The following is a 21,584-nucleotide window of genomic DNA, read 5'->3' as shown; positions in this document are numbered from 1 at the left end:
GAATTCTGAGGAAAAAAGTAAGAATTTTGTCACGCCCTATTTTTCTTCACTGGCCCTAATCCTCTTCCGTATATATATATTATATTTATCAGTATCAGTTGCCCCCAGTCGCGGCCCGCTCCGTCCCAACATGGCGGCCTAGGGAGGAGAGTGGGAGGAGCCGCCAGGAGTGATGACGTAGATTGGAATGAGGGAGTGAGTGTTCCGGGTCAGAATCGGAACGCGAGAGGAAATTAACTTCGGGAACTACGTGAAGACACGGCAATGGTTCTGTTTCCCCCCCGCCCCACGGAGATGTAGCCCGGCTTCCATGCGTTAAAAGTGGCGGTGTTTCCTAGCGGCGGTGGCGGAGCGGTGATAGGCGGGCGGGTGCCTTCAAACTAAGCAAATTGACGACAGACGGAGAGTGATTCCCATGTTGATCGCCACTTAACAAACACCACCTTGGACTTTACAGCTGGAGTTTTGCAGCGAACCACCTGTTAGCATTGTTTGCCGGTATTTTTTTTCAACCCGGGACTGTCCCGTCACGGCAATCTGTTGCATTCCCCCAAGCAGGTCTGTTTGTTTCTCGTTTGGGTACGACATTCAGCCGCACCACCCCCGTGATGTTTCACTGTATCCCCCTGTGGCGGTGCAACCGTCATGTGGAGATGATCGATAGACGCCACTGCTCGCTGCTCTTTGTGCCAGATGAGATTTACCGCTACGGACGCAGTTTGGAGGAACTTCTACTTGACGCCAACCAACTTCGAGACTTGCCCAAGGTAAGCGAGCGACGAGTAGCTTCCCTGCACCTTTCCCCACCCACTCGCTCACAAGCACATAAGGCCGCTTCGATTCAGTGTTGAAGTTGTAAGTGGAGGTGACACGGATCAGCAGGCCGCTGAGCTGATCCATCCATCCCGTGAGAATGCACTGGGACCCGGGGACAATCATTACGCAAGATCAGCAAGGCAGGCAAACCCGTCAAGGTGGAAATTTCCTGCACGACACGCCGCTCCACGGGTTAACTGTCGGCCACATGAATTCTTGTGGCCTTTAAACGCGAAGTGTGCTGCTGTCAGACAGAAGCCAGACTTTTTAATGTTTGTCCCGTTAAATGTAACACTCGATTATTTCTGCAAATTTTAAAATAAAACTTGTGCATAAACTGTCATTTCGACCTGTCAACACAACAAACACGTCTGGATTGCACATGTAAGCATTGATTGATCATAAATGTAACAGATATGCAGTCATTTTATGACCTTATTATTATTGAAACTACATTTAATTGATTCTTCTCTGAAAAAGTCACAGACATGAGTCATAGCAAGAACATCTCCAGGAAGTACACTGTAGGCCTATAGCTTGAGGTACAATCAGGAAGAGATGGCATATAAAGTGGGTCAAAGTAATTAAACTGTGATATCCTATCTATTTGCTGTTTCCCCCCTCCAAGGAAACAGAGAAACATTTCTGTCGGAAATTCACTGAATTTAAGATTATCGCAGCAAGATGACCTCTCTTTCAATGCCCTGTGTGAAAGCCAAATACTGCACGTGACCCTGATTGACAACTTTGTGTGATAAAACAGAGGTTCAAGTGGCCAAATAGAAGGCAAGATTAATAGCTGGCCCCCAAGATGGAAAACATAGATTTGCCCCCATTCCACCCCGGTCTTCTGGATTAAGTTGGCTACTTTTAGGATTTGCAACATTAGTCCCTATTCAACATTATTATGCATGCAATCTGAAATTCAGAAGTGGTTTCTGTCCAACAACTTTAGTTTTGCTCATTTCCATTAGTTCTATCACTTTTGGCTGCCAAACCAGTTCTGCTGTATTGTTGGCCCTGACAAGTGGAAACAGGATGAAGGCCACTTGAAACAGTTTCATAATCTATTTTTTACAGCCTCATTCTAGTGGTAGGTGTTAAATAATACCGTATAGTTGTGCTTAGGGTATGTGGATGATTTAGGCTTTGAACAAGTCTTCAAGGAATTTGTATAGTCCATCCATTTTCTATAGTTGCAGTCATTCAGTGAACGATAAATCGAAGATTACCTGGGTTGTAATTTCAAGTCAGAAGGTGTTATGCAGCTAAGACTGCCCTTCCACCAAAGTAAACATTTTCTTATAGCATACTGTGATTATTGCAAGTAATGCGACAACACTAGTTTGCAAATTCTTCTTCGTGTCTACCTTAAGTCGTTTTCAATTCCTCCCGCATCCATACAAAATCACTTGATTGACTCGAGTAAAATTAACTTTTTACTGAGCCTTATACCTGATCCTTCTGATTTAATTGGCTAGGAGAATTCACCTGAATGTGAATGAAGTCCTGCATCGATGCTAGTGTTGCCCAGAAGCGTTGCCATGGCAATGGTCTGAGTGGGACATCCTGTTACTTCACATCTCATAGTTGTGGTCAAACTAATGAAAACTTAATATTTATCTGAAAAGTACTTGTAGGGCATAATTATAAAATTGACTGTATTTATTGTATGTAGAAACGTCTATAAAGTTGTCAGCATAGTTACTTCTGTTGCCGGTCTGATCATACCAATAAAGGTGAGCATGTTTTCTTTTTAAAGAATTATTGAGCTGAAAAGTACAATCCCGTGGTGCAGCACATGAACACAGATAAACTTTATTGCCAGTTTAAGTGTGAAGGACACGTTTATTTTATTGCGTGTGAGGCCGCTATTGGCAGGTGTACTGGCATTGACACGCCGTTCGTACATTCACGTCACAATTGAGCGATGTGATGTGTCAAGTGCAGTTTGGCAGTATTCTATGCATATTTAGTTTAATGATGGGTTTCTTCGTAGCATGCCCGCAAAGGGAAGCGGTTAATCATGCTTGCTGGCATGTCACTAATGTCATCAATGCTTGCTGAGTGAACTCAAGAAATATAACTGGATGAACCCTCATATTAGCTCTCTATCCACTTCAGTGCTCGCTGACTGGAATTTGCCTCTGAGGTGGATAAGTGGTCATGGCTTGGCATTCACTTTTCACCCAAAGGAGTTATGCTTTTCCTCAGATAAAATATTTACATGCACATTTATAACCTTAAGTGCCGCATCGACCTCAAAATGTTTTATTTTGGGGTGGTACTTGTAATAATGTAATACCCTTCCAAGCAATTGATTTAGTATAGACAAATACCAAAGCGAGGAACTCCCAAATACCTCTTTCGTGGAACTGCTTGAGAATGAGTACCTAAAGCGTTTTAAGAAAGAATGAAGAACTTGAGGTTTGCCCAGTATTTAAAACATCCCCTTTGCTTTGTTGGAATTGAGGAGGGGTGATTTGAATGTTTTCATTTCATCCGTTTTAGTGAAGCGACTCACTTGTGCATATTGCGGACATATTTCTGCATAATACAGTAGAGGGGAATTCCTCCTGGGCAAGTTTGGCCACTTGGCATCCATCTGACTAAAGACTCGGTATGTTATTTTGGACCAACTTCATACCTACATGATTATAGAGTGAACCATAACATAGCATTTGGTCAGCCATGTGATGTTAGAAGAGGCACATAAAGTCATGTAGTGGAGCCACTCGAACAAACAGAGTTGCATCACCAATTGGTCTGCCAGTTGATTATTATGTGATTTGCTTGAGTAATGCATTATCTTTATTTACCTTCGCACTTCGTAATTGTGTTCTACACCTTATCGGCCCTTCCCCTTGAACCAATAAATTTTTTTGTATTGATACTTTAGCAGAACAAAACTAAATAAAGGCAAGTAAGCATTTTTCACAATTGTCCTGTATTTGTAAGCACAGTCTTATGTACATAATATATTATGAGATCACAGAATTCACTCGAGAGTGTGTTAAAGGTTATTTACAATACGAGAATGGGTTAAAGGTTGCTGCTGTGATGTACAATACAGCATGCCGATGAAATGTTGTTGTATCCATTCGTATGGCTTACGGGGCTCTCGTTAGTCGAGCATGGACAACCACGATGGCAGATTACCAGGAAATATACAAATTGCCTTGCTGCACTCCACTCCACTGTCTAATTGGCTTGAATAGCCATTTATCTCATATGCTGAACGTCCATTGTGAATGACCTTATTTACATTCTGTGCAACCATCTGCTGCTTGTCTCTCTCGCTCAAATCCAAACAGACAGTGCTGAAGGTGAAACTAACATTTCAATCATTGACTTAGTCTTGACTCACCCTGTTGGGGTTTTTGTATTGCACGTGAGGTTTTTTTTTTCCGTTCGAGGGGCGTGGAGACAATTGATCAACAGGAATAACTGGTTTGAACTTGCAAACATGCACTTTTCGTCAGCGTCGCTGTCAAGCAGATTAGAGCGCCGCTATGAAACTTTTCTTTTGAGATGCGTGTTTTGGTGACAAGAGTCTCAGTCTACTATTGTTTGCCTGGGATTGTTGTTTGACACAAATGAATGCTGTGAAAGGAACACATGTTCAATCAGTTAAAGTGCATATAGGAACAAGTCCTTGATGGGATTGCCAATTTGAGATTTGCAGTTTTGGGTGGATAAAATGTGATTTGTTTGTTTTATAGGTCCAAATACTTGCCGTGTCTGCTTGTACCCATGAAGGATTAAGGGTTGTTTTAACTGACTTAGATGTGCAGCAGTTTTAGGGTGGAGTCCAGACTTTGGTATTATTGATGTTATTCATCATACACTTTAGGACAACACATAATTAAATTGTGTTCTGTGTCTGGCCTATACATTACAATGTCTTATTGAAAAGTACTTATTACACAATAATCAGAATGAGTCATCTGTTGTGTCTGGTAAGCATCTTTTTTTAATCTCTTCACTCAGTTGTAGTGTCACAAGTTCAGCACAGCATTATAAAAACAATTGGAGACTTCGGTGCCAATACATCGTTTAAGTGCTGCTAGAATCTTTTTGTCTGAATAAAGCCGCAGGTATTGGCGTTACTTTTTTCCATCTCTGAATTTTAATGCACGCCTGTTTATTATTATACCGGCTCCCAAGTTTGCCACAGCCAGCCAGAAAAGTACAGGTGGAACTGATAACTTTGGCTATGGATCATCCTAATGTGTGATGTTAATGGTTTGCATTACTGAAGCCAAATGGAATTAAGACCTAACTCTTCATATTTATTGCACGTGTTTTACTTTCTTTGTTTAAAGAGAAGAATGATTTGATTCGTTGATAGTTGACGTTTCTGCCATTTTGCAGTTCAGCTGTAATATTTTAAAATGTCACAGCGATTTAACTGAGACAAGGAGATTAGTCTTGCAAGCTCTTCTGATGATTGCATTCATCTGCATTTAGTAGGCCACCCATCAAAAGATATTTCATTCATCCCCCGGGTAGAAAGATAAAGATAAGACTAGATATCACCATCGTACGTAAAACATAGTACTTGTGATATAATAAATGTCAATATTTTTCCATGTAGCTGGTCAAAAATAATTCCACAGTCTTTTATCTCTTTATGGGTCAGCACTTGTTTTCAAAAGGTGGTGCTCCTCCATTAAAATTCTGTAAAGCGTTCAAATAAACCACTTAGATGTCAAACTTACTACTTTTTACTACTTTTCACATATTTTAAGCATAAATTATTTAGGGAAAAATAGGCTATGATAGATTCATTTATACACTGGGAAATTCTCATTTTTATTCACATCAACAAGGGAGTAAAAATAATGAAAATATAACTTCCTAGGTAGAAATAATAACAAATATGTTATGAGTTTTTAATTAAGCATTTCTGACTCCTTGAGTCAGCACAATAAAAATGAGACCAAACTGTTTCCTTTGTCACACAGGCATGACTGCTGCTTCTGGTGAGTCGTGTCAAGTATGTGCATGTACCATCTACATGTGCCTGCCAGTTGGCTTGCGCTCAGTGCAAGTTGATTCTAGCTCTTAATTAGTTTCAGTCCTGTATATTTCTTTTCCTGGTGCATACTGTACAGTTTTGCGTTGAAAAGAAAAACACATTGCACAGCAGAGAGGTTTACTTTTGGTTGGAGTTTGTCAAGTGCAGTCATAGTAGATGAGTGGTGAATTGATACATGGAAACTTAACAGGAGTTTGCATGAACGGTAGGAAGTTGAATGATTGCATTCAATTTCATGCAAACCGGCTGCACTGGTCATTTTTAGCAGTTGTAGACTTCTTTCCCTTTCAATTTAACCGTACTCAGAGATTGCCACATCAAAAAATCCTTTCCCATCACCCTGTGTCCTCTGTTCTACCTCCAACTATCTGCAAATCTTCCCTCACAATCTCAGTAATAAATCTGCTTTTTAGTCTTCCTAAAGGCATTAGTTGTAAACATTGTTGCAAATCAACAAAGCGACCTTGCTGATGACGTCATGGCACTTTATCCATCGGTGCTTATCTTGTTCAGGGACACGGGAAGCTGTCATCCAACCCAGGTCATCTTAGCGCACAAAAACACACAACACCCTGGACTGGGCGGCAGTTGAGTTGATTCAGTGTTGGCTGCCTTTGGAAATTAATGGGTGGGGACTCAGATTGATGATTGATTTAAAAAATGGAGCTACCGTGACTAATGTAAATGTAGCCTTACTTGAATTAAGGTGTATTTTTTGTGGCATTTGAACTGCTTTTTGTCCTATGTCAAAATTCCCCACCTGTCAAAATGTAGCAGTCTGCACGTTTTAATTCTCCCAGTATGTCATGCCATTATTGTAATTGTATTTTAAAAAAAATGACATTACAAAATATATATTTATTTCTTATTTCATTCATTTATTAATTCATTATTTTCCCTTTACAGCCATTTTTCCAGCTGGTGAAACTAAGAAAACTCAGCCTGAGTGACAATGAGATCCAGAGGATTCCTCCAGAAATAGCCAACTTCATGCAACTCGTAGAGCTGGATGTATCACGAAATGGTAATTACTCACGTAAATTTGGTCTCTTGCTTGAAACTTTTCATCTTTTTGAGCACTTCTTTAAGCACCATTAATATCATCATCCTTTAACTGTCTGCTTTGCTCTACATCCCTTGCTCTTTTGTGCAGATATTATGGAAATCCCAGAGACCATTTCACAATGTAAAGCCCTCCAAGTGGCAGATTTCAGTGGGAATCCATTAACAAGGTAATTTGACAGTTATTTACAGAAAAAGGGAAATGAAAAACACATTAGGTTGTTGTCGGGGAACAAGGCGTGACCACGGTGAGCATTTTAACTGTTGTGAGATGTGCTGTAATGAAGATAATAATGACAATGCCTGACAAACGCTAATGGTTTGGAAGCCACACAATTAGAGGAGACCAGAGCCAAAGGGTTTTATTGCCTCATACGAGATATCACTGTTTTCTTGGTGTTTCATGGACTAAACTAGAAACATGTACCAGAATAATGCTAACTGTTTCATATTTTTTTTGCATCTTTCCTTGTTTTGTCAGGCTACCTGAAAGTTTTCCAGAGCTCCGGAATCTAACATGCCTTTCCATTAATGACATCTCATTGCAAGTCCTCCCAGATAATATTGGAAAGTAAGTCACAGCATCAACGCGTTATATTTGCCTTGACACAAGGCAATACATCACCACATGAATTGTATATTCTTTCATTGATACCACTTACTGCTGGCTCTTTTGAAATGAGGCATGAATAGACAAACAAAAAGCATAATCTGAAACCAGCAGAACTGAGCTCCCATCAAGTATGCTTCAGTCGAGCGTGATGACTTCCGTAATGCCAGTTGATCCCATTGGAATAAATTGTGTCCAAAAAAAACAAAGAGTCAAAGATAAAAAGGAAACCAAATTGATCCTCTAATGCTTGCTGAGGTCAATCTGGAGTTCAAATGCAATGTGTGTTATTTGTCTGTGAATTTTAAAAGAAAAAATATAAAAAATGTAATATATAGAAATTGGATGGATGACCTCAGTGGCCTTCATGATGTATGTTGGTAATATTGTAAACTTCCAGCCGTACAGCCTCTGTAGCACTTGATCCAATTAATATATGATCTAAAAATAATACATAGATAAATACAAGTATTTGACTCTGCGAAGATAAAGATACTCAATTACTACTTAATATTTAATTGACTTGATTACACTGTAGCTTGACATGTATAATGAATGATTAATGTACATGGTATAATCATCTTGTGATGAATTAAATATTGAACAAATTTTTCGGGTAAAATTAGCCACCCCTTTTTTCATCCAATGACTCATCTTGAACATGTGCTTGTGCAGTCTGCAAGGATTACAGCCGTGAAATATAGCACACGGGGGTCAAATGATCCCCCTGCACCTTGTTCCTCTCGGTACGGCTTATGCGCCCATATGTCCCATATCTCAGCGCTTGCGTAATGCTCGGAGTCGAGTACTGCTCATCTCCAAGACGCCAGGCTAAAGAAAACAGTAAGGGAAGATTACAACATCCGAAGAGGATAAATGGATGTTCTATGGGTTGGATGGCATCAGAGAAGTTTCGCCTGATGAAAAATGTCTCCGGCTCAGACATGAAGACTTTGCTTGAATCATTGACGGCTTAAGACGGAATCAGACTTTGTCTCGCTGAGTTAATTAACATATATTTCCGTTTCAGATGGAACTATTACAGACTCTTAGTCCTGTGAAGGGTGTCTAAAGTCTTGACTAAAAGGATAAGGTGATTTATAGCTACAGTATTTGCTTGTAAAAGCAGGCAGTTTTGAAAAACACCTGAATGACGTGGAGTATTTTTCCATGTGGTCACTCGAGGAACTATTCTACGACTCTAAACTCATAAAAGTACTTTCCAAACACTTCCATGCAATCGCTGGAAAGCAGCATCGAGATTAACTTTGTGTGGTGCGAGTGAAAGCTTGCCTTCATAAAAGTGTCCAATAATCGGGTACAAGACGTACATAAACATCACTCAAAGATAAACACTGTACTGCACTTCGCTCTTTTGATGGCCCATGAGACATTTTTTTTCAAGCCATTGGGTTGTTTAGGCTGCTGCCATTTGCGATAAGATGGGACCGGCCTCTGTAATGTTTCCTGTTCCTTACATCAAGATGGCAAAGAGGTCTTTTATGGCTGTTTGCGGGTCGACTTAATTCGTCCCCTCTCATTGTTTTAAAAGCACTCTGAGTGTTTATGTCAATTTAAAAGTGTTACTCAAACATTGCCTTGTCATTGCAGCCTCTCCAATTTGGTATCATTAGAACTCAGAGAAAATCTCTTGACATTCCTCCCGGAGTGAGTATTCTAACCATTTGCCTTATTGCGGTGTTTTTCCCAAAGACTTCAACCTGTTAACTATGGAATGTTTCTCTTTGTATCCACAGTTCACTCTCCTTGCTCCACAGACTGGAAGAACTCGACTTAGGAAATAATGAATTATATAGTTTGGTAAGTTTCTTTGCGGATTCTGGGAAAGCTGTATTCCCTGACACGAAACTTTTCTCCATTTCCTTGCTGTCATCACACCAGAGTAGATTAGAATTCCTCAAGAACAGCTTCCCCCTGTCTTATCACGCAGATGGGAGGGGGCCATCTGCTTCCAGCTTTGGTTTTAGGGTGTAATCTTATGTGAGCGCTCAAAATCGTGTGAGTGCGATTTACTGGCACAAGAGCCAAAAGCCCGGCTGCAGTGACGTGGCTGTTGTGTTATAATTTTGTCTGTGTGCTACAATCCACAGATGACTCCTTACGTTGTCCAAAATGCAAGAATAGAAATATTGTTTACATATTTTTGAGGAATTAATCAAATCCACATTACAATCGGATGATTATAAAAGACTTGTATTCGCTTGTGTTTTGTTGTGAGTGTATTCTTTTTCTCGCTCATTCCATTGTGACATTCTTTCCCCCCACACAGCCAGACACAATAGGCTGTCTTGTCAGTTTAAAGGATTTGTGGCTAGACGGAAACCAGTTGGCCGAAATACCTGCGGTAAGATCATCATGCAGTTTATGTCCACTTCAGTTCTTTGTCTCTTATCCATTCACACATTTAAAATTGCCAAATAATTACATGAACCATGTATAGAAAATGGATGGATGTTTATTTGAGTTTTACCAAAGTAACGCAAACTTTAAACATAATTTATTGTATTTTATTCATTTATTAAGGGTAAATTAGTCAAGTCAAAGTCCTCTTTGAATGGATTGTGTTTGACTTTCGTGGGTCCACTTTACCAGATACATTCAAAATAGATTTATGTAAATTGTTGTTGAGAGAGCCACTTTGAATCTTAAATGTGTCTATTTTTTTTTTTTCAAATGAAACCTCAGGAAATGGGCAACATGAAGAGCCTCTTGTGTTTGGATGTGTCTGAAAACAAACTGGAGCGACTTCCGTTGGAACTGGGAAGCCTGTTGGCACTCACGGACTTGCTGGTGTCGCAGAATCTCATTGACGCGCTACCAGAAAGCATTGGTAACGTTCCTCAAAATTTAAGTGTTCCCTATATTGTAAGACTTATTTTTGCTCTTTTCCCACAGGAAAATTACGCAAATTGTCCATTCTGAAAGCCGATCAGAATAGACTGTCGTACCTGCCAGAGAGTATTGGTGACTGTGAAAGTCTTACTGAACTTGTGCTCACAGAGAATCAAATACAGGTTTGTTTGGAACACACTACTGTATTTGAAGTGGAATGAAAACATTGTTTGTACTTGACGCTTTCAAAAAGACTTATGGCAATGCTTGCTTTCGGTGAAAGGCCGAAATGTCTATCTTGCATGGCTATTTACGAATGTTTGTCTCTTTTGTTTGTTGCTGAATAAGTAGAGCGAAAGGTTATCTTTCTATAAACTGTCAGGCATTCATGCAATTGATTCACTTATTTAAAAGAAAAAAAAAAGGTGTGTGCTGGAAAATGATGTACCCAGAATGTGGTTGGATTATAAACATTGTCATTGTCTGCTGCTCCTATAGATTTTACCAAGAAGCATAGGAAAATTGAAGCGGCTTTCCAACTTCAACTGTGACCGAAATCTGCTCACGTCATTGCCCAAAGAGGTTTGTCTTCAAATATAAACCATCAATGCATCTGACTAACTCATTGAGCACTCACTATCTGAAAGTCTCCATAGCATCTGCACGTGATGTTTTTTTTCCTTCTTCTAGCAATGTCTGTTTAAGTGGAGGCTGCTCTGATGCAAAACTAAGTCAGGGGCTCCTCTGGACGCCATACAATGGTCTTGTGTCTTAATGATGCGGAGCTTGGAGAAACATAATGGAACACTTGGCCTCTACAATGATGTCACTGTCATTGTTTTGTCAAAGAGGCAGTTACATGACATCAACGCTCACATTGTAACCACGGTGCACGGCGTTGATGTTGTGCTTGACGGTCCACATGTATAGAGCTCACTGACGTTTCATTTTTTTCCCACAAGCTCTCAACTGAGCGATACAATTTGGCACTGTGAGGTCTTTGCCAGAATATTTACCTTTTGACACTAATCTACACTGTTGAAGCATTTTACTCGCATTTAACCTTTTAACACATTGCACTGCGTTTGAGCAGATTAATAGATTACTTGTCAGATTAGATGGCTCATCAAGTGGGAGCCTAATTGTTCCTAATTTTAGGTCGCACTGCAACATTACATCAACTTTTAACTGGATTAGAGTGCCATTGATATTTCTGGAACAAAGTGTTCCAATGGTACCCAACAGATTTTCATCCATGTTTCTTAATGGGATTAAAAAGCAGCTTTTCCCATTCCATTATTCTTAGTCGACAAACAGATACAATCTCCCGCTTTTACGCGCTGTTACACTTTGTTGATTTGGTTCCCAGGCTGCTGGTTGCATTCAATCCTATTGTTTTTGTTCCCCAGATCGGAGGCTGCAGTGGCCTGAATGTCTTCTGTGTGCGGGAGAATCGACTGACGAGGATACCGTCGGAGCTGTCGCAAGCAACTGAGCTGCACGTGCTTGACGTTTCTGGGAATAGGTCTGTTCTTTTCACTAGTAAATTAGTGCAGGATGATTAATCTGTCATTTCAGATGTTGCCCAAAATTTTTGGTCATTAGAAATTGTTGTGGTAAATCACAAATTTTGCTGCGTTGTGCTGTGTGCATCCACCAGGCTTGACCACTTACCCTTGTCTTTGACCACGCTTCGCCTGAAGGCTTTATGGCTGTCTGAAAACCAGTCCCAGCCACTCCTCACCTTTCAGACTGACAAGGACCCCGATTCGGGCGAGATGATTCTCACCTGCGTGCTGCTGCCCCAACAGCCCTTTGAGTCTGATAACAAAGGTACATGCTGTTTTATTGTAGGATAGGTTTATGGCTAGCCGCAGACCAAACGTTTGGACTGAACATGACTGAACTGTACAATTAGTTATAGTCTGTGAATGACCCATGCAAAACTTGCTGCTCGTCCTTCAGATTAGATGCAAAGGATATAGTGCGACCCCTGGTGTTCTTATTGGTTAATGACATCTTGAAGCGCCGCTGTTATTTTGTTGAAACACAAACATGGCGTGACTGTCATTTGTATTACCGGTACACATTTTCATTTTACTTTTATATTGCTACGACTTTTAAAAGAAAAGTTAATTTATATATCTCAACTCCTCCCCATTGTTTGCCAACTCCAACAAGTAAACCCTCCCTAGTGACATTAGAGTGACCTTCCTCATCATCCTCTCTCATCCTCCATGATCGCAAATGTATTAGATGCCCACTTCTTGCTCTTCTGTTCTGATCCTTCTCGAGAGAATCTGTTGATCATGAGCATATCCTGTATAGGATCACAGCGCCTGAAGGAGATCACCCGGGCTGCCCCTTGAGGCTTTCTTAGGAGATGTTACTCAGAAATGCGGTAGATTGGACAGCTAAAGAGGCTTAACAGCCACTGGCTTACTTCCATTATAAGCTCGCCTTCTCTGTATGAAAACACGCCTCAATGCTGGCTCTTTTGCCATTGGAAACAGCAGTTTAACGCATTATTATACATCCTCGGGTTGAGTGTATAGTGAATTGTTTCCTCCTGAAAAGTGGTGGGTTGCATTATTGTACGTCTGCAACTAAAACGGGATTTGAAACTGTGATCTGGCAATTTGACCCGTCTCATGAATCATGAGAGCTTTCGTTTCATGAATTTGCAAAAACTCAACCAATGTGTATCGATTAAAACGTACTCCATTATTCGCCCACTCGCTTCGGTCTCAATGTCAGCATTCAATAAGTTGTGTTGTTTCTCGTCAATAACCAACCGCAGGCTCTGATAATCTCGCCCGCTTCGGAGCTCTGGAGAGCCTGGTGAACGACATGGCAGATGACACGTGGGACAACAAAGCCATGAACAGGATCAGCGCCATTCACTTCCTGAATGATGATGAGGAGGAAGACGATGAAAAGGTGAGAGCCTTGAACGCAAGGGTATGACAGTGTTGCCAGCATGGGCCAACAAAAACCCATTTACAGGGTATCGCATCAATCTGTCCGACACAGCCAAGTACTCTCTGTTTATATGCAAATGAGTCCTTCAGTGCGGTGTCCTTCAACTTGGTTGCAATAGACAACTCTATTCACTGATTAAAAATGTAATACAAGCAAGAATAATGGGCTTTAAAAGAGGATTAGGGCAAAAAATTAAAATTAAGAAGATAAAGTCAAAATATCACAAGGACAAAGTTTAAATTTTACGTCACATAAAAGGACATTCATCACTTCGAGAGTTCAGTAAGTCTTTCGGGTTGGAAAAAAAATGAAAAAAAAAAATACAGAGACACCAGATGTCAAAACACATCAGCTTTAATGGAGTTGCATTATAAATATATGATATCAGAAAGAGTTCAACTGAAATGGTAGACAATCTTTTCCTTTTTTGTTTTTAAAATAAATTCCTGTTTCCACCCTACCGTCACACAAACATAGTCCAGATTGTCTTCTCTTATGAGCAATGGCTTTCAGAACATTACATACTGTTTGTCATCTCCACTTGTTACTCAGGGAGAAGATTTAACAGTAAAAAGCAATAATATCCTTAAGAGTCAGCATAAACATAAGCCGGTAATCCGCCATTTCACAGTTCTTCTTTTTTTTTTTTTTTTTTTTTAAACAAACCAGTTATTCATATCCGATTGTGCTACAGTATATGCACATGAAAGTGGTTACAGGCAAACTGGCTTTTACGCTGGTGTCTGTGGCAGCGTCAGCAGCACTTATGTCGGCCACAAGTGCTCCGCATGCACCATTAACACAAGTTTGCGTCGTACTCCCAGGGAACGCTACTGCGCCGCGCCACTCCCCACCCGGGCGAGCTGAAAACAATGAAGAAAGCAGCAGAGAACCTCCGCAATGACCTGAATGCCGCCAAAGGCCTGGACTCCAACAAGAATGAGGTCAATAACGCGGCAGACAATGTGACCACGTCTGTGTGACCTATACTTTTACCTTTTTGGATTTGTGTTTTTACCTCCCTTACGTGTCTTACCAACTCGACCCGCACAATCCAGCAACTTTTTTTTTTCCCCCCCTCCTTCCTTTAATTCGACAAACCCTGCTGTGGCCTTCCCGTCCTGTGATTGAACCCTGGAACGCCTGTAAAGCTTGGTGCTCCCTCAGGGCTGCTGTGCCTTCCTGTTTCTAATTCACATCCACAGCAATAATGCTCATATGTTTTTAAATGCCTTTTAAATGAAAAAAAAAAAAAAAAAAAGACACTAGGTAGTTGCACTATTATTTTGAATCTCTATAATACAGTCAAAGCATTTTAAATGTGTTATGTATGTGTTCTATATCTATTTTTATTTTTTAAACACTGGGTGATTTTTTTTTTTTCCATTCTGGGCGTATATAAAAACAGGTTTTGGATCTACTGATTACAGATTGTTGTATAGTCTCATGTGAATACTTTTATATTTTTCTTGGCAGCTCCAATGTAAATAGATATGTATAGCAAATTTATTTTTTGTTTTTAAAATTTTTCTTTTCTTCTTGAACTTGGTACTTTTTTGTTCTTTAAAAATCTAAAGGAAACAAACAAAATCTCATTCGCTCATGTCTTATTCAGTCCATTTAGATGTCATTGAGTACGATGGCCTTGAAGCCTTTTTTTGAGCATCTGTTTAAATAACTGCACTTCAGTTAATCAAATGACAAAATACAATTCACTGCTTTGTCATGTTTCTCAAAATAGATGCCAAAATACAGCTGTTCTTTCTTTTTCAAGAGTGCTATTCAGAATAAACAGTGAAGGGTTGATAGGTCTGACGTTCGCTCCAGAACTAAACAAAAACTTTAGAAATGCAGTTAGAGAAATTCCAGCGTAATGCACAACCTCTTTCCAATCTCTCTTTTTTTTATTTTTTATAAGACACATAGTGTATGATTTGTGGACCAGGTTCATAGAGTTGTTTTATTTGTTTTTAATTATTTCTTGATCAAACTGCACAAATTCAGATCTTAGAGATTTTTCAACCTTGAGATCTGAAGGACTTTTAACCACTGATCAATAAAATAAGTGCAACACTAAATGTTGTTTCTAATTACTTTGACTTCCATCATGCAACACTTTAAGATTAATATATATTTCATTTTAAAAGTTACACAATCTAATATAGTTGAAAAGAAGTGAAGGGTGTCCTCCCCCACTTAAATATTCACATCATTTTAAAAGCCATTATTTTAAAATGATGTAAAATTTTCTGGGACACCCTGTGCATCCATAAAGAATAGTGTCTTGTTGATTATTTCCTGCTTGTCTATTGCTTGCTCATGCTTTTGGAATGCTCTGTTTGTCCACCCTGCATGTACCAACACTTGCATGTTTTTACTTAAATAGACAATGAATGTCTTTACTCTGTTTAAACATATCTCTTTTATACCTTCATCGTTTTCATGATGCAAATGCGTTCAGTAATTGTATTTTTTATTTATTTTTTATCTGATTTTAATGACAGGACTTTTCTACACCCTGTTTATATTGACACAACTGCTTGGTTAGGGCGAAAAAGTCCAGCAGCGCGGTGCCTTTGTGTGCAAGTGTGCAGGTCGAGTCAAGTAACATATTTCGGCGCTCTAATCGTAGCCAGATCAAGTGTTGATTCTTTAAGGGCTTCTATTTCTTGTCTTGCTAGCTCTAATTCTAACTAACTTTAACCTCTACAAAAAAAAAAAAAACTAAACCAGGATTCACCAACCTTTTTAAAAATCCAGACATACAAGGTAGGTAAAAGATAATTATGAATATGCTATACAATTTTGTAATTACTGCTAAGCATTTATTGGAAATCCTCATGCCCCATCTTGGGTGTGATATTTTTAGAAAAAAAAAAGTACCACTTATACGTATGGTCCACTGGGTATGTATAGTGCTGATGCCCATTAGCACTATTGATGGTGCTGCCTGCGCTAAATCACTTCAAATTTAACCCCAACCCAACTTTAACCTTAAACCAACAACTTAATCCAGGGGTCACAAACATGCACCCCAAAGCTATTTGCAGGCCGCAGGATAATATCAGAGAATGAGAAACCTTGACCCTCTGGTGGCATCAATCACAGTAAAATATCAATTGAGTGTTGTCCATGTGTTTTAACTGTCACTTGTCAACAGGGTTCTTGCAAGCAGCAATCAGTATGGATCAAGTGTCCTTCATTGACTCCTCGTCACCATCTGCAAAATGAGCTTGATAATCGCTTAAACGTATTAAATTAATCATCTGATCCTAATCATAACATCATTATCACATTTTAGCAGCAGGTGGCGTCTTCCAATCCACCCCAGGAGAGTAGAATCCATCAAACGGGCCAGTCCATCAGGACCACCTGCCAAAACTGGGCCCTTCCAAGCATTGACAAAGTAGCAAAAGCGTGTCTGCACGGGGGCGTCCAATTTCTTCCGGGCAATGATGGTGTGTGTGGTTGCCGTTCAAAGAAAACAACTAAGGTGTGTTTATTTTAACAACGGGTTTTCACATTTTAAAATGTTAGAGACATCTGCAGGTAATAATCATGTTCCCTCCACTATATTTCGTTCTATTCTGTATGTGATCCCACACCTGCACACACATTTTTGATATCACTCATTGCTTTGCAGTCACCACAAAATGCATTTATTGTCACAAGTCTTGTCATTCCTTATCAGCAGGATGCCGCTAGCCAGCTGACATCAAGCGATAGCTTCCCACATCGATTTCGCCACCAGAGAAGTGGCACTCAAGAAGGACGGAAATTTCAGCCGCAAGGACCTCGTAATGGCTCATGCCGTCTCCATGGAGACCCCGCCCACAGTTCAAAGCTCCCCTCCATCAGCAGGCATCTGAAGCCTGTTTTGCAGAAACATCCTCATGAATTGCTCACCTCGCAAATGCCATTAGGGGTACCTACACCTTTGCTTAATGTCACAGTATGATGTAGTTTATTACAAGGAACCAAATTGATGGAGGAAAATGGCTGCTTCTAGTTTCTATTGGGTTAATTTGCTCTGCTTTACTGCTTGAAAGTGGCTATCAAGATTATATATGTGTATTTGCCTTCTTCCTATGATTATAATTTATATGGCTGTCTGATTAGTTACAGATCAAAGTATCTGGTCAGAGGGACGGGCTAGGTATAAGCATCGCTGGTGGCAAAGGTTCCTTGCCTTACAAAGACCACGACGAGGTAAGCAAACAACAATGAAGTCTATTAATTTCCTGCAACATATTTGTTTTTCACCCCCCCCACAGCCTACAACTCGGCATGAGTCTGACTCATGTTTACCTTGAACAAATCAATTTTCTGTAAGGTTACTGGAAATGACTGATCTCAGCCGTCACTCAAGTGTGCTTATTACCTTTCAGGGTATTTTTATTTCCAGAGTCACAAAAGGAGGGCCTTCAGAAAAAGCAGGACTACATGTTGGAGACAGATTACTTGAGGTATTGTTATTATTCTTGCTGCCTCCTCTTTGTTATTGCTACTTTTATCAAACTTATATTTAATTATCATTATTATTTTCGTTTCTTTTGTTTTTTAAATCAGTGTTGTTAATTACTTTCTGCAACATTTCCATATGTACCTCTGGAAAAATGCTAATTTAGTTCCCCATTTGCACAATAGGGGTCACTAAAGTACAGACAGTTGTCATTCAACTGCTGCAGCCTCCATCAATGACCAAGTGAATAAATAAGTGAAACTGCTTCACTGACATTTGGCATTTCATGTCACCCTGCAGGTCAATAACCTCAGCATGCAGGGAGCCACTCACTTGGAGGCTGTGCGAGCCCTGAGGAATGCCGGGAGCTGCATTAACATGAAAGTGCTACGGGAAGGATCGCAAGTGAGAGGGCAGGTGACAAATAACACCTGTGATGCTGTGAGCCAGAGGCCGTGCAGCCACAACGACGCCAAAAGCCACAGGAGCACGTTGCAGGAGGCTGAAGACACGGAAGACTGTTTGCCCAAGAAAATGGATGTGGTGGTGTGCAACGGCAATGGCATTGTGGGTTGTGAAACAATTGAATGCATTTCAATCCCATTAGTATTTCTTACAGTGTCTCATTGATATGATGCCCTCAATAACAACCTCATAACCGATTTCTCATTCCTTTTTTCCCCTGTTTCTTTCAGAGTGATTTGAGGAGGTCTCAGTTGGAAGCAGAGGCCTTGACCGAAAGAAATGATTTGCATTCAGACAAAAACACAATGAAAGTAAGATTATTTTTTTTAAATTGCCATTTTCATCACCATTTTAAACACTTCCCAGATATTTAGGTAACATGTCATGTATATAGAATCATTGTGTGTGCATGTGTGTGTGTGTGTTTTCTCTGGACACTCCGGTTTCTTATGTGTGTGTGTGTATACACACACGCACACGCACACACACACATACATTCAAACACAATGGATTGACATACATAGGTCGTTCACTTAAATAATCTTGGTGGTAATTGGTAATTTCACACTTGGTTGCCAATCACTCCAGAGATCCACTTATTTTTATGCCATACAAGCAATTTAAAAGTCAATTTCCTATTACATGTCCTCTTGAAGTTTAGAATTGTGTATTGTCGTGTAAGTGCCACAAGATGTTGGACAAGAAAAACTGCAGTTTGAGGGAAGAATTTGACAAGTGCTACTTTTGCTTTCCCTTTCCATAAATCATCATTGTCATTACTTTTTTCATATTTGTCTTACTGATGTCCTTGTGTAAAGGTGCACACAGAGATGATCAAGCATGAATAACAAAGGAATGATAGTAGCATGGGGAAAGACTAGATACTTTCTTTGGATTTGGGACTCTTCAACAATTCTTCAAGTTTTATGGAGAGTTGATTGTCTGTGGATTTGAGCAACTTTTCATGTTCAAATTGTTCCTTTTCTTTTTTTCCTGAGGTGGAACCATTACACAGTGTCCATCTTCAGAGATAATAATAATAATAATAATAGAGTTAGAATGAATTAGAATATCTCTAATCCACCACATAGAATCAAACGTAAATATGCAGGCTCACATACAGTTTTCATCCCCAACTGATATAAGGGTCAATGTCCCTTAGTTTTACCTCAACCAGGTGCTCTTTGTAGCCATTTAGGTTAGATAGTAAACTACATATAAGTTTTATGAGAGTGGCATTAAAACATGAAACAGATTGACTAAATTTACATGATTTGTTATTGAAAATACTTCCATCCTAAATTTGGTACCTGTCAATTCTTTGACAGATTCCGCGGATCATTCTCACTCATCCCTCCACATCTGATGAAGACGTGGACCTCTTGCCACAAGCTCTCAGCAAAGAGGAGCAGCATGATGCAGGCATTTCTGAGAATAGTGTCCCTTTGCAATATTTTGACAGTGCATTTTATCCGCCTTGAGTGCACAGAGACTTTAAACCACTGAGAGGACTTGTGAAAGCACACTACAAAACTTTTGCTCCAATTGTATTATTATATTTTTTATTTCAGTTGTTGATTCTAGTCATTAAATTAAAATACTTGATCTCCCACCATAAAGTTGAAACATTTAACATTATTTTTCCCCCATAGTTGATGTCAACTTTCCAGCTATGATTACAAATTTCAAATTTTAAAAGTACTAACGAACTCATTTCTCTACAAAGACGGCGATATTGTAAAGAAACCTATTACGTTAAAATGCAAGTAACAAACTATATGAAAAATATCACATTTGCCCAATTCTTTTTGTGAGTAACACATTTTGCAAGGCTAGATATTAAATGGACCAATTTTGCAAGGGTAAATACTAAATGGACCAATTTTTTACAAATTATCTGCAGTAAACAACTGTTCTGTGTGTCGAATATCGCCCACTTGGGGTCTAAAAGGTGTCCACTTAATTCAGAACAGTCAGGAGTCTAAGTATAGTTCCGTGCAGGCAAAAACAAAAGCAATCCTAGATGAGGTAGAAGACAGAATAGAAAGTGGGAAACTAAAAGCGCTGAGACTAAAGAGGAGACATTGGTGGGAAGAACAAAAGGAGGCAACTGGGAACTGATAGCAGATGAGGAACAAGGCGGGGGTTTGAGTGACAAGGCAGATAAAATCAGTGAGAGACAAAATATTGCCCATATCATAGAAAAAGTCTCAACGCAGTGGGAATTAAAGTGCTCATACTCCACATAGTCAACAGACACCCTCTTGTTGGCACGTCTTTTACTTTACCAGGCTCTCTGCGAAGCACATTAGACCCTGAGTACATTCAAGTAAAAAAGAAAAAAAAAATCAATAAGAAAGTCCATTGAGCTTTGCCCATTTGCACATTACATTCAATTGTGAGGTGTGTGCACTTATTTTGCTACACGTGGAGCAGTTAATAAAAAGGATTACAAATCTCTCATTGACTTTCAGCATGACTTCCGAGTATCACATGAGGTGCAAGAGCCCTTTTGAATTGGATTCTCTCAAGGGAACCCAAATCCCTTCTCACATTTTCTTTTTTGCCATTGTATTATATAGTGTATTTTGTCATATAGTACTGTAGTGGCTAGGAGTGTTTATACAAAATAGTTTAGTGTATTGAGGCCTAGGCCTTTGTTTGAAGCAACACATTTGAATGATATTCAATATTTCAACAAATTTTCAAGCTTTTGCTCTACAGCACAGGTGTCAAACTCAAGGCCCGCGGGCCAGATACGGCCCGCCACATCATTTTATGTGGCCCGCGAAGACAGATTGTGCATCAAATTCGTGTCATTACTAGAACTGCAAATTGTCTTCACATTTAATATCTTTTTATTTTAATATTTGATTAGTTTTTACTCATCTGATTTGAAAACGAGTTATTTGTCAGTTTGTTTTGTAGCTTTTACTGTATATAATATGAGGTACTCATAATGGCCCTCCGAAAGAAGCTATAACTACAATGTGGCCCGTGAAAAAAATTAGTTTGACACGCTTGCTCTACAGTGTAATACAAGGAATTTAAAATGAAGAAAGGTTTTTACACATGCCTGAAAGTTGAAAGTGAAACAGTTGCTTTACTACCCAAGGCGGGCACACGCAACTGATGCACCTTGAATTACGATTGTCACAATCTGGGTTGCTGGAGTATGAAATATGGTGCCATTCCCTGCCCTATCGATATATCTGTCATCGCTGACTTTATAAATGATCCTTTGATGAAAGGAGAGACTGCTGCAGACACACTCCTTGAACATACATCGCAAC

General features: G+C 39.6%; 2 protein-coding genes across 2 annotated transcripts; both read left to right on the top strand.

Moving 5' to 3' along the window:
* The first annotated feature begins 186 nt into the window (after window positions 1-186).
* Window positions 187-15,442, top strand: lrrc1 (leucine rich repeat containing 1). The gene is made up of 14 exons (XM_049737098.2): window positions 187-767; window positions 6,764-6,881; window positions 7,011-7,089; window positions 7,401-7,490; window positions 9,141-9,197; window positions 9,287-9,350; window positions 9,820-9,894; window positions 10,236-10,380; window positions 10,446-10,564; window positions 10,881-10,964; window positions 11,792-11,907; window positions 12,043-12,215; window positions 13,183-13,322; window positions 14,189-15,442. Exons 1-14 carry the CDS (start codon window positions 609-611, stop codon window positions 14,345-14,347), a joined length of 1,578 nt encoding a protein of 525 aa, XP_049593055.1. The 5' UTR covers window positions 187-608; the 3' UTR covers window positions 14,348-15,442.
* Window positions 15,443-16,258: 816 nt separating this feature from the next.
* On the top strand, window positions 16,259-20,165 carry LOC125978881 (uncharacterized). The gene is made up of 8 exons (XM_049736725.1): window positions 16,259-16,270; window positions 16,666-16,857; window positions 17,056-17,289; window positions 17,484-17,573; window positions 17,753-17,830; window positions 18,127-18,393; window positions 18,522-18,602; window positions 19,620-20,165. Exons 1-8 carry the CDS (start codon window positions 16,259-16,261, stop codon window positions 19,770-19,772), a joined length of 1,107 nt encoding a protein of 368 aa, XP_049592682.1. The 3' UTR covers window positions 19,773-20,165.
* Window positions 20,166-21,584: the final 1,419 nt, after the last annotated feature.

This window comes from Syngnathus scovelli, chromosome 12 (genome assembly GCF_024217435.2).
Source record: "Syngnathus scovelli strain Florida chromosome 12, RoL_Ssco_1.2, whole genome shotgun sequence".
In the NCBI taxonomy this organism is placed as follows: Eukaryota; Metazoa; Chordata; class Actinopteri; order Syngnathiformes; family Syngnathidae; genus Syngnathus; species Syngnathus scovelli.
This window is presented reverse-complemented; position numbering and strand designations above follow the sequence as displayed.

Coding starts and splice junctions, on each gene's coding strand:
- lrrc1 (XM_049737098.2), top strand. CDS start 609: ATGTTTCACTGTATCCCCCTGTGGCGGTGCAACCGTCATGTGGAGATG. Junction 10,381..10,445: donor CGCGCTACCAGAAAGCATTG/GTAACGTTCCTC, acceptor CTTTTCCCACAG/GAAAATTACGCAAATTGTCC. Junction 10,565..10,880: donor TCACAGAGAATCAAATACAG/GTTTGTTTGGAA, acceptor CTGCTCCTATAG/ATTTTACCAAGAAGCATAGG.
- LOC125978881 (XM_049736725.1), top strand. Junction 17,290..17,483: donor CCTCGCAAATGCCATTAGGG/GTACCTACACCT, acceptor CTGTCTGATTAG/TTACAGATCAAAGTATCTGG. Junction 18,603..19,619: donor CAGACAAAAACACAATGAAA/GTAAGATTATTT, acceptor ATTCTTTGACAG/ATTCCGCGGATCATTCTCAC.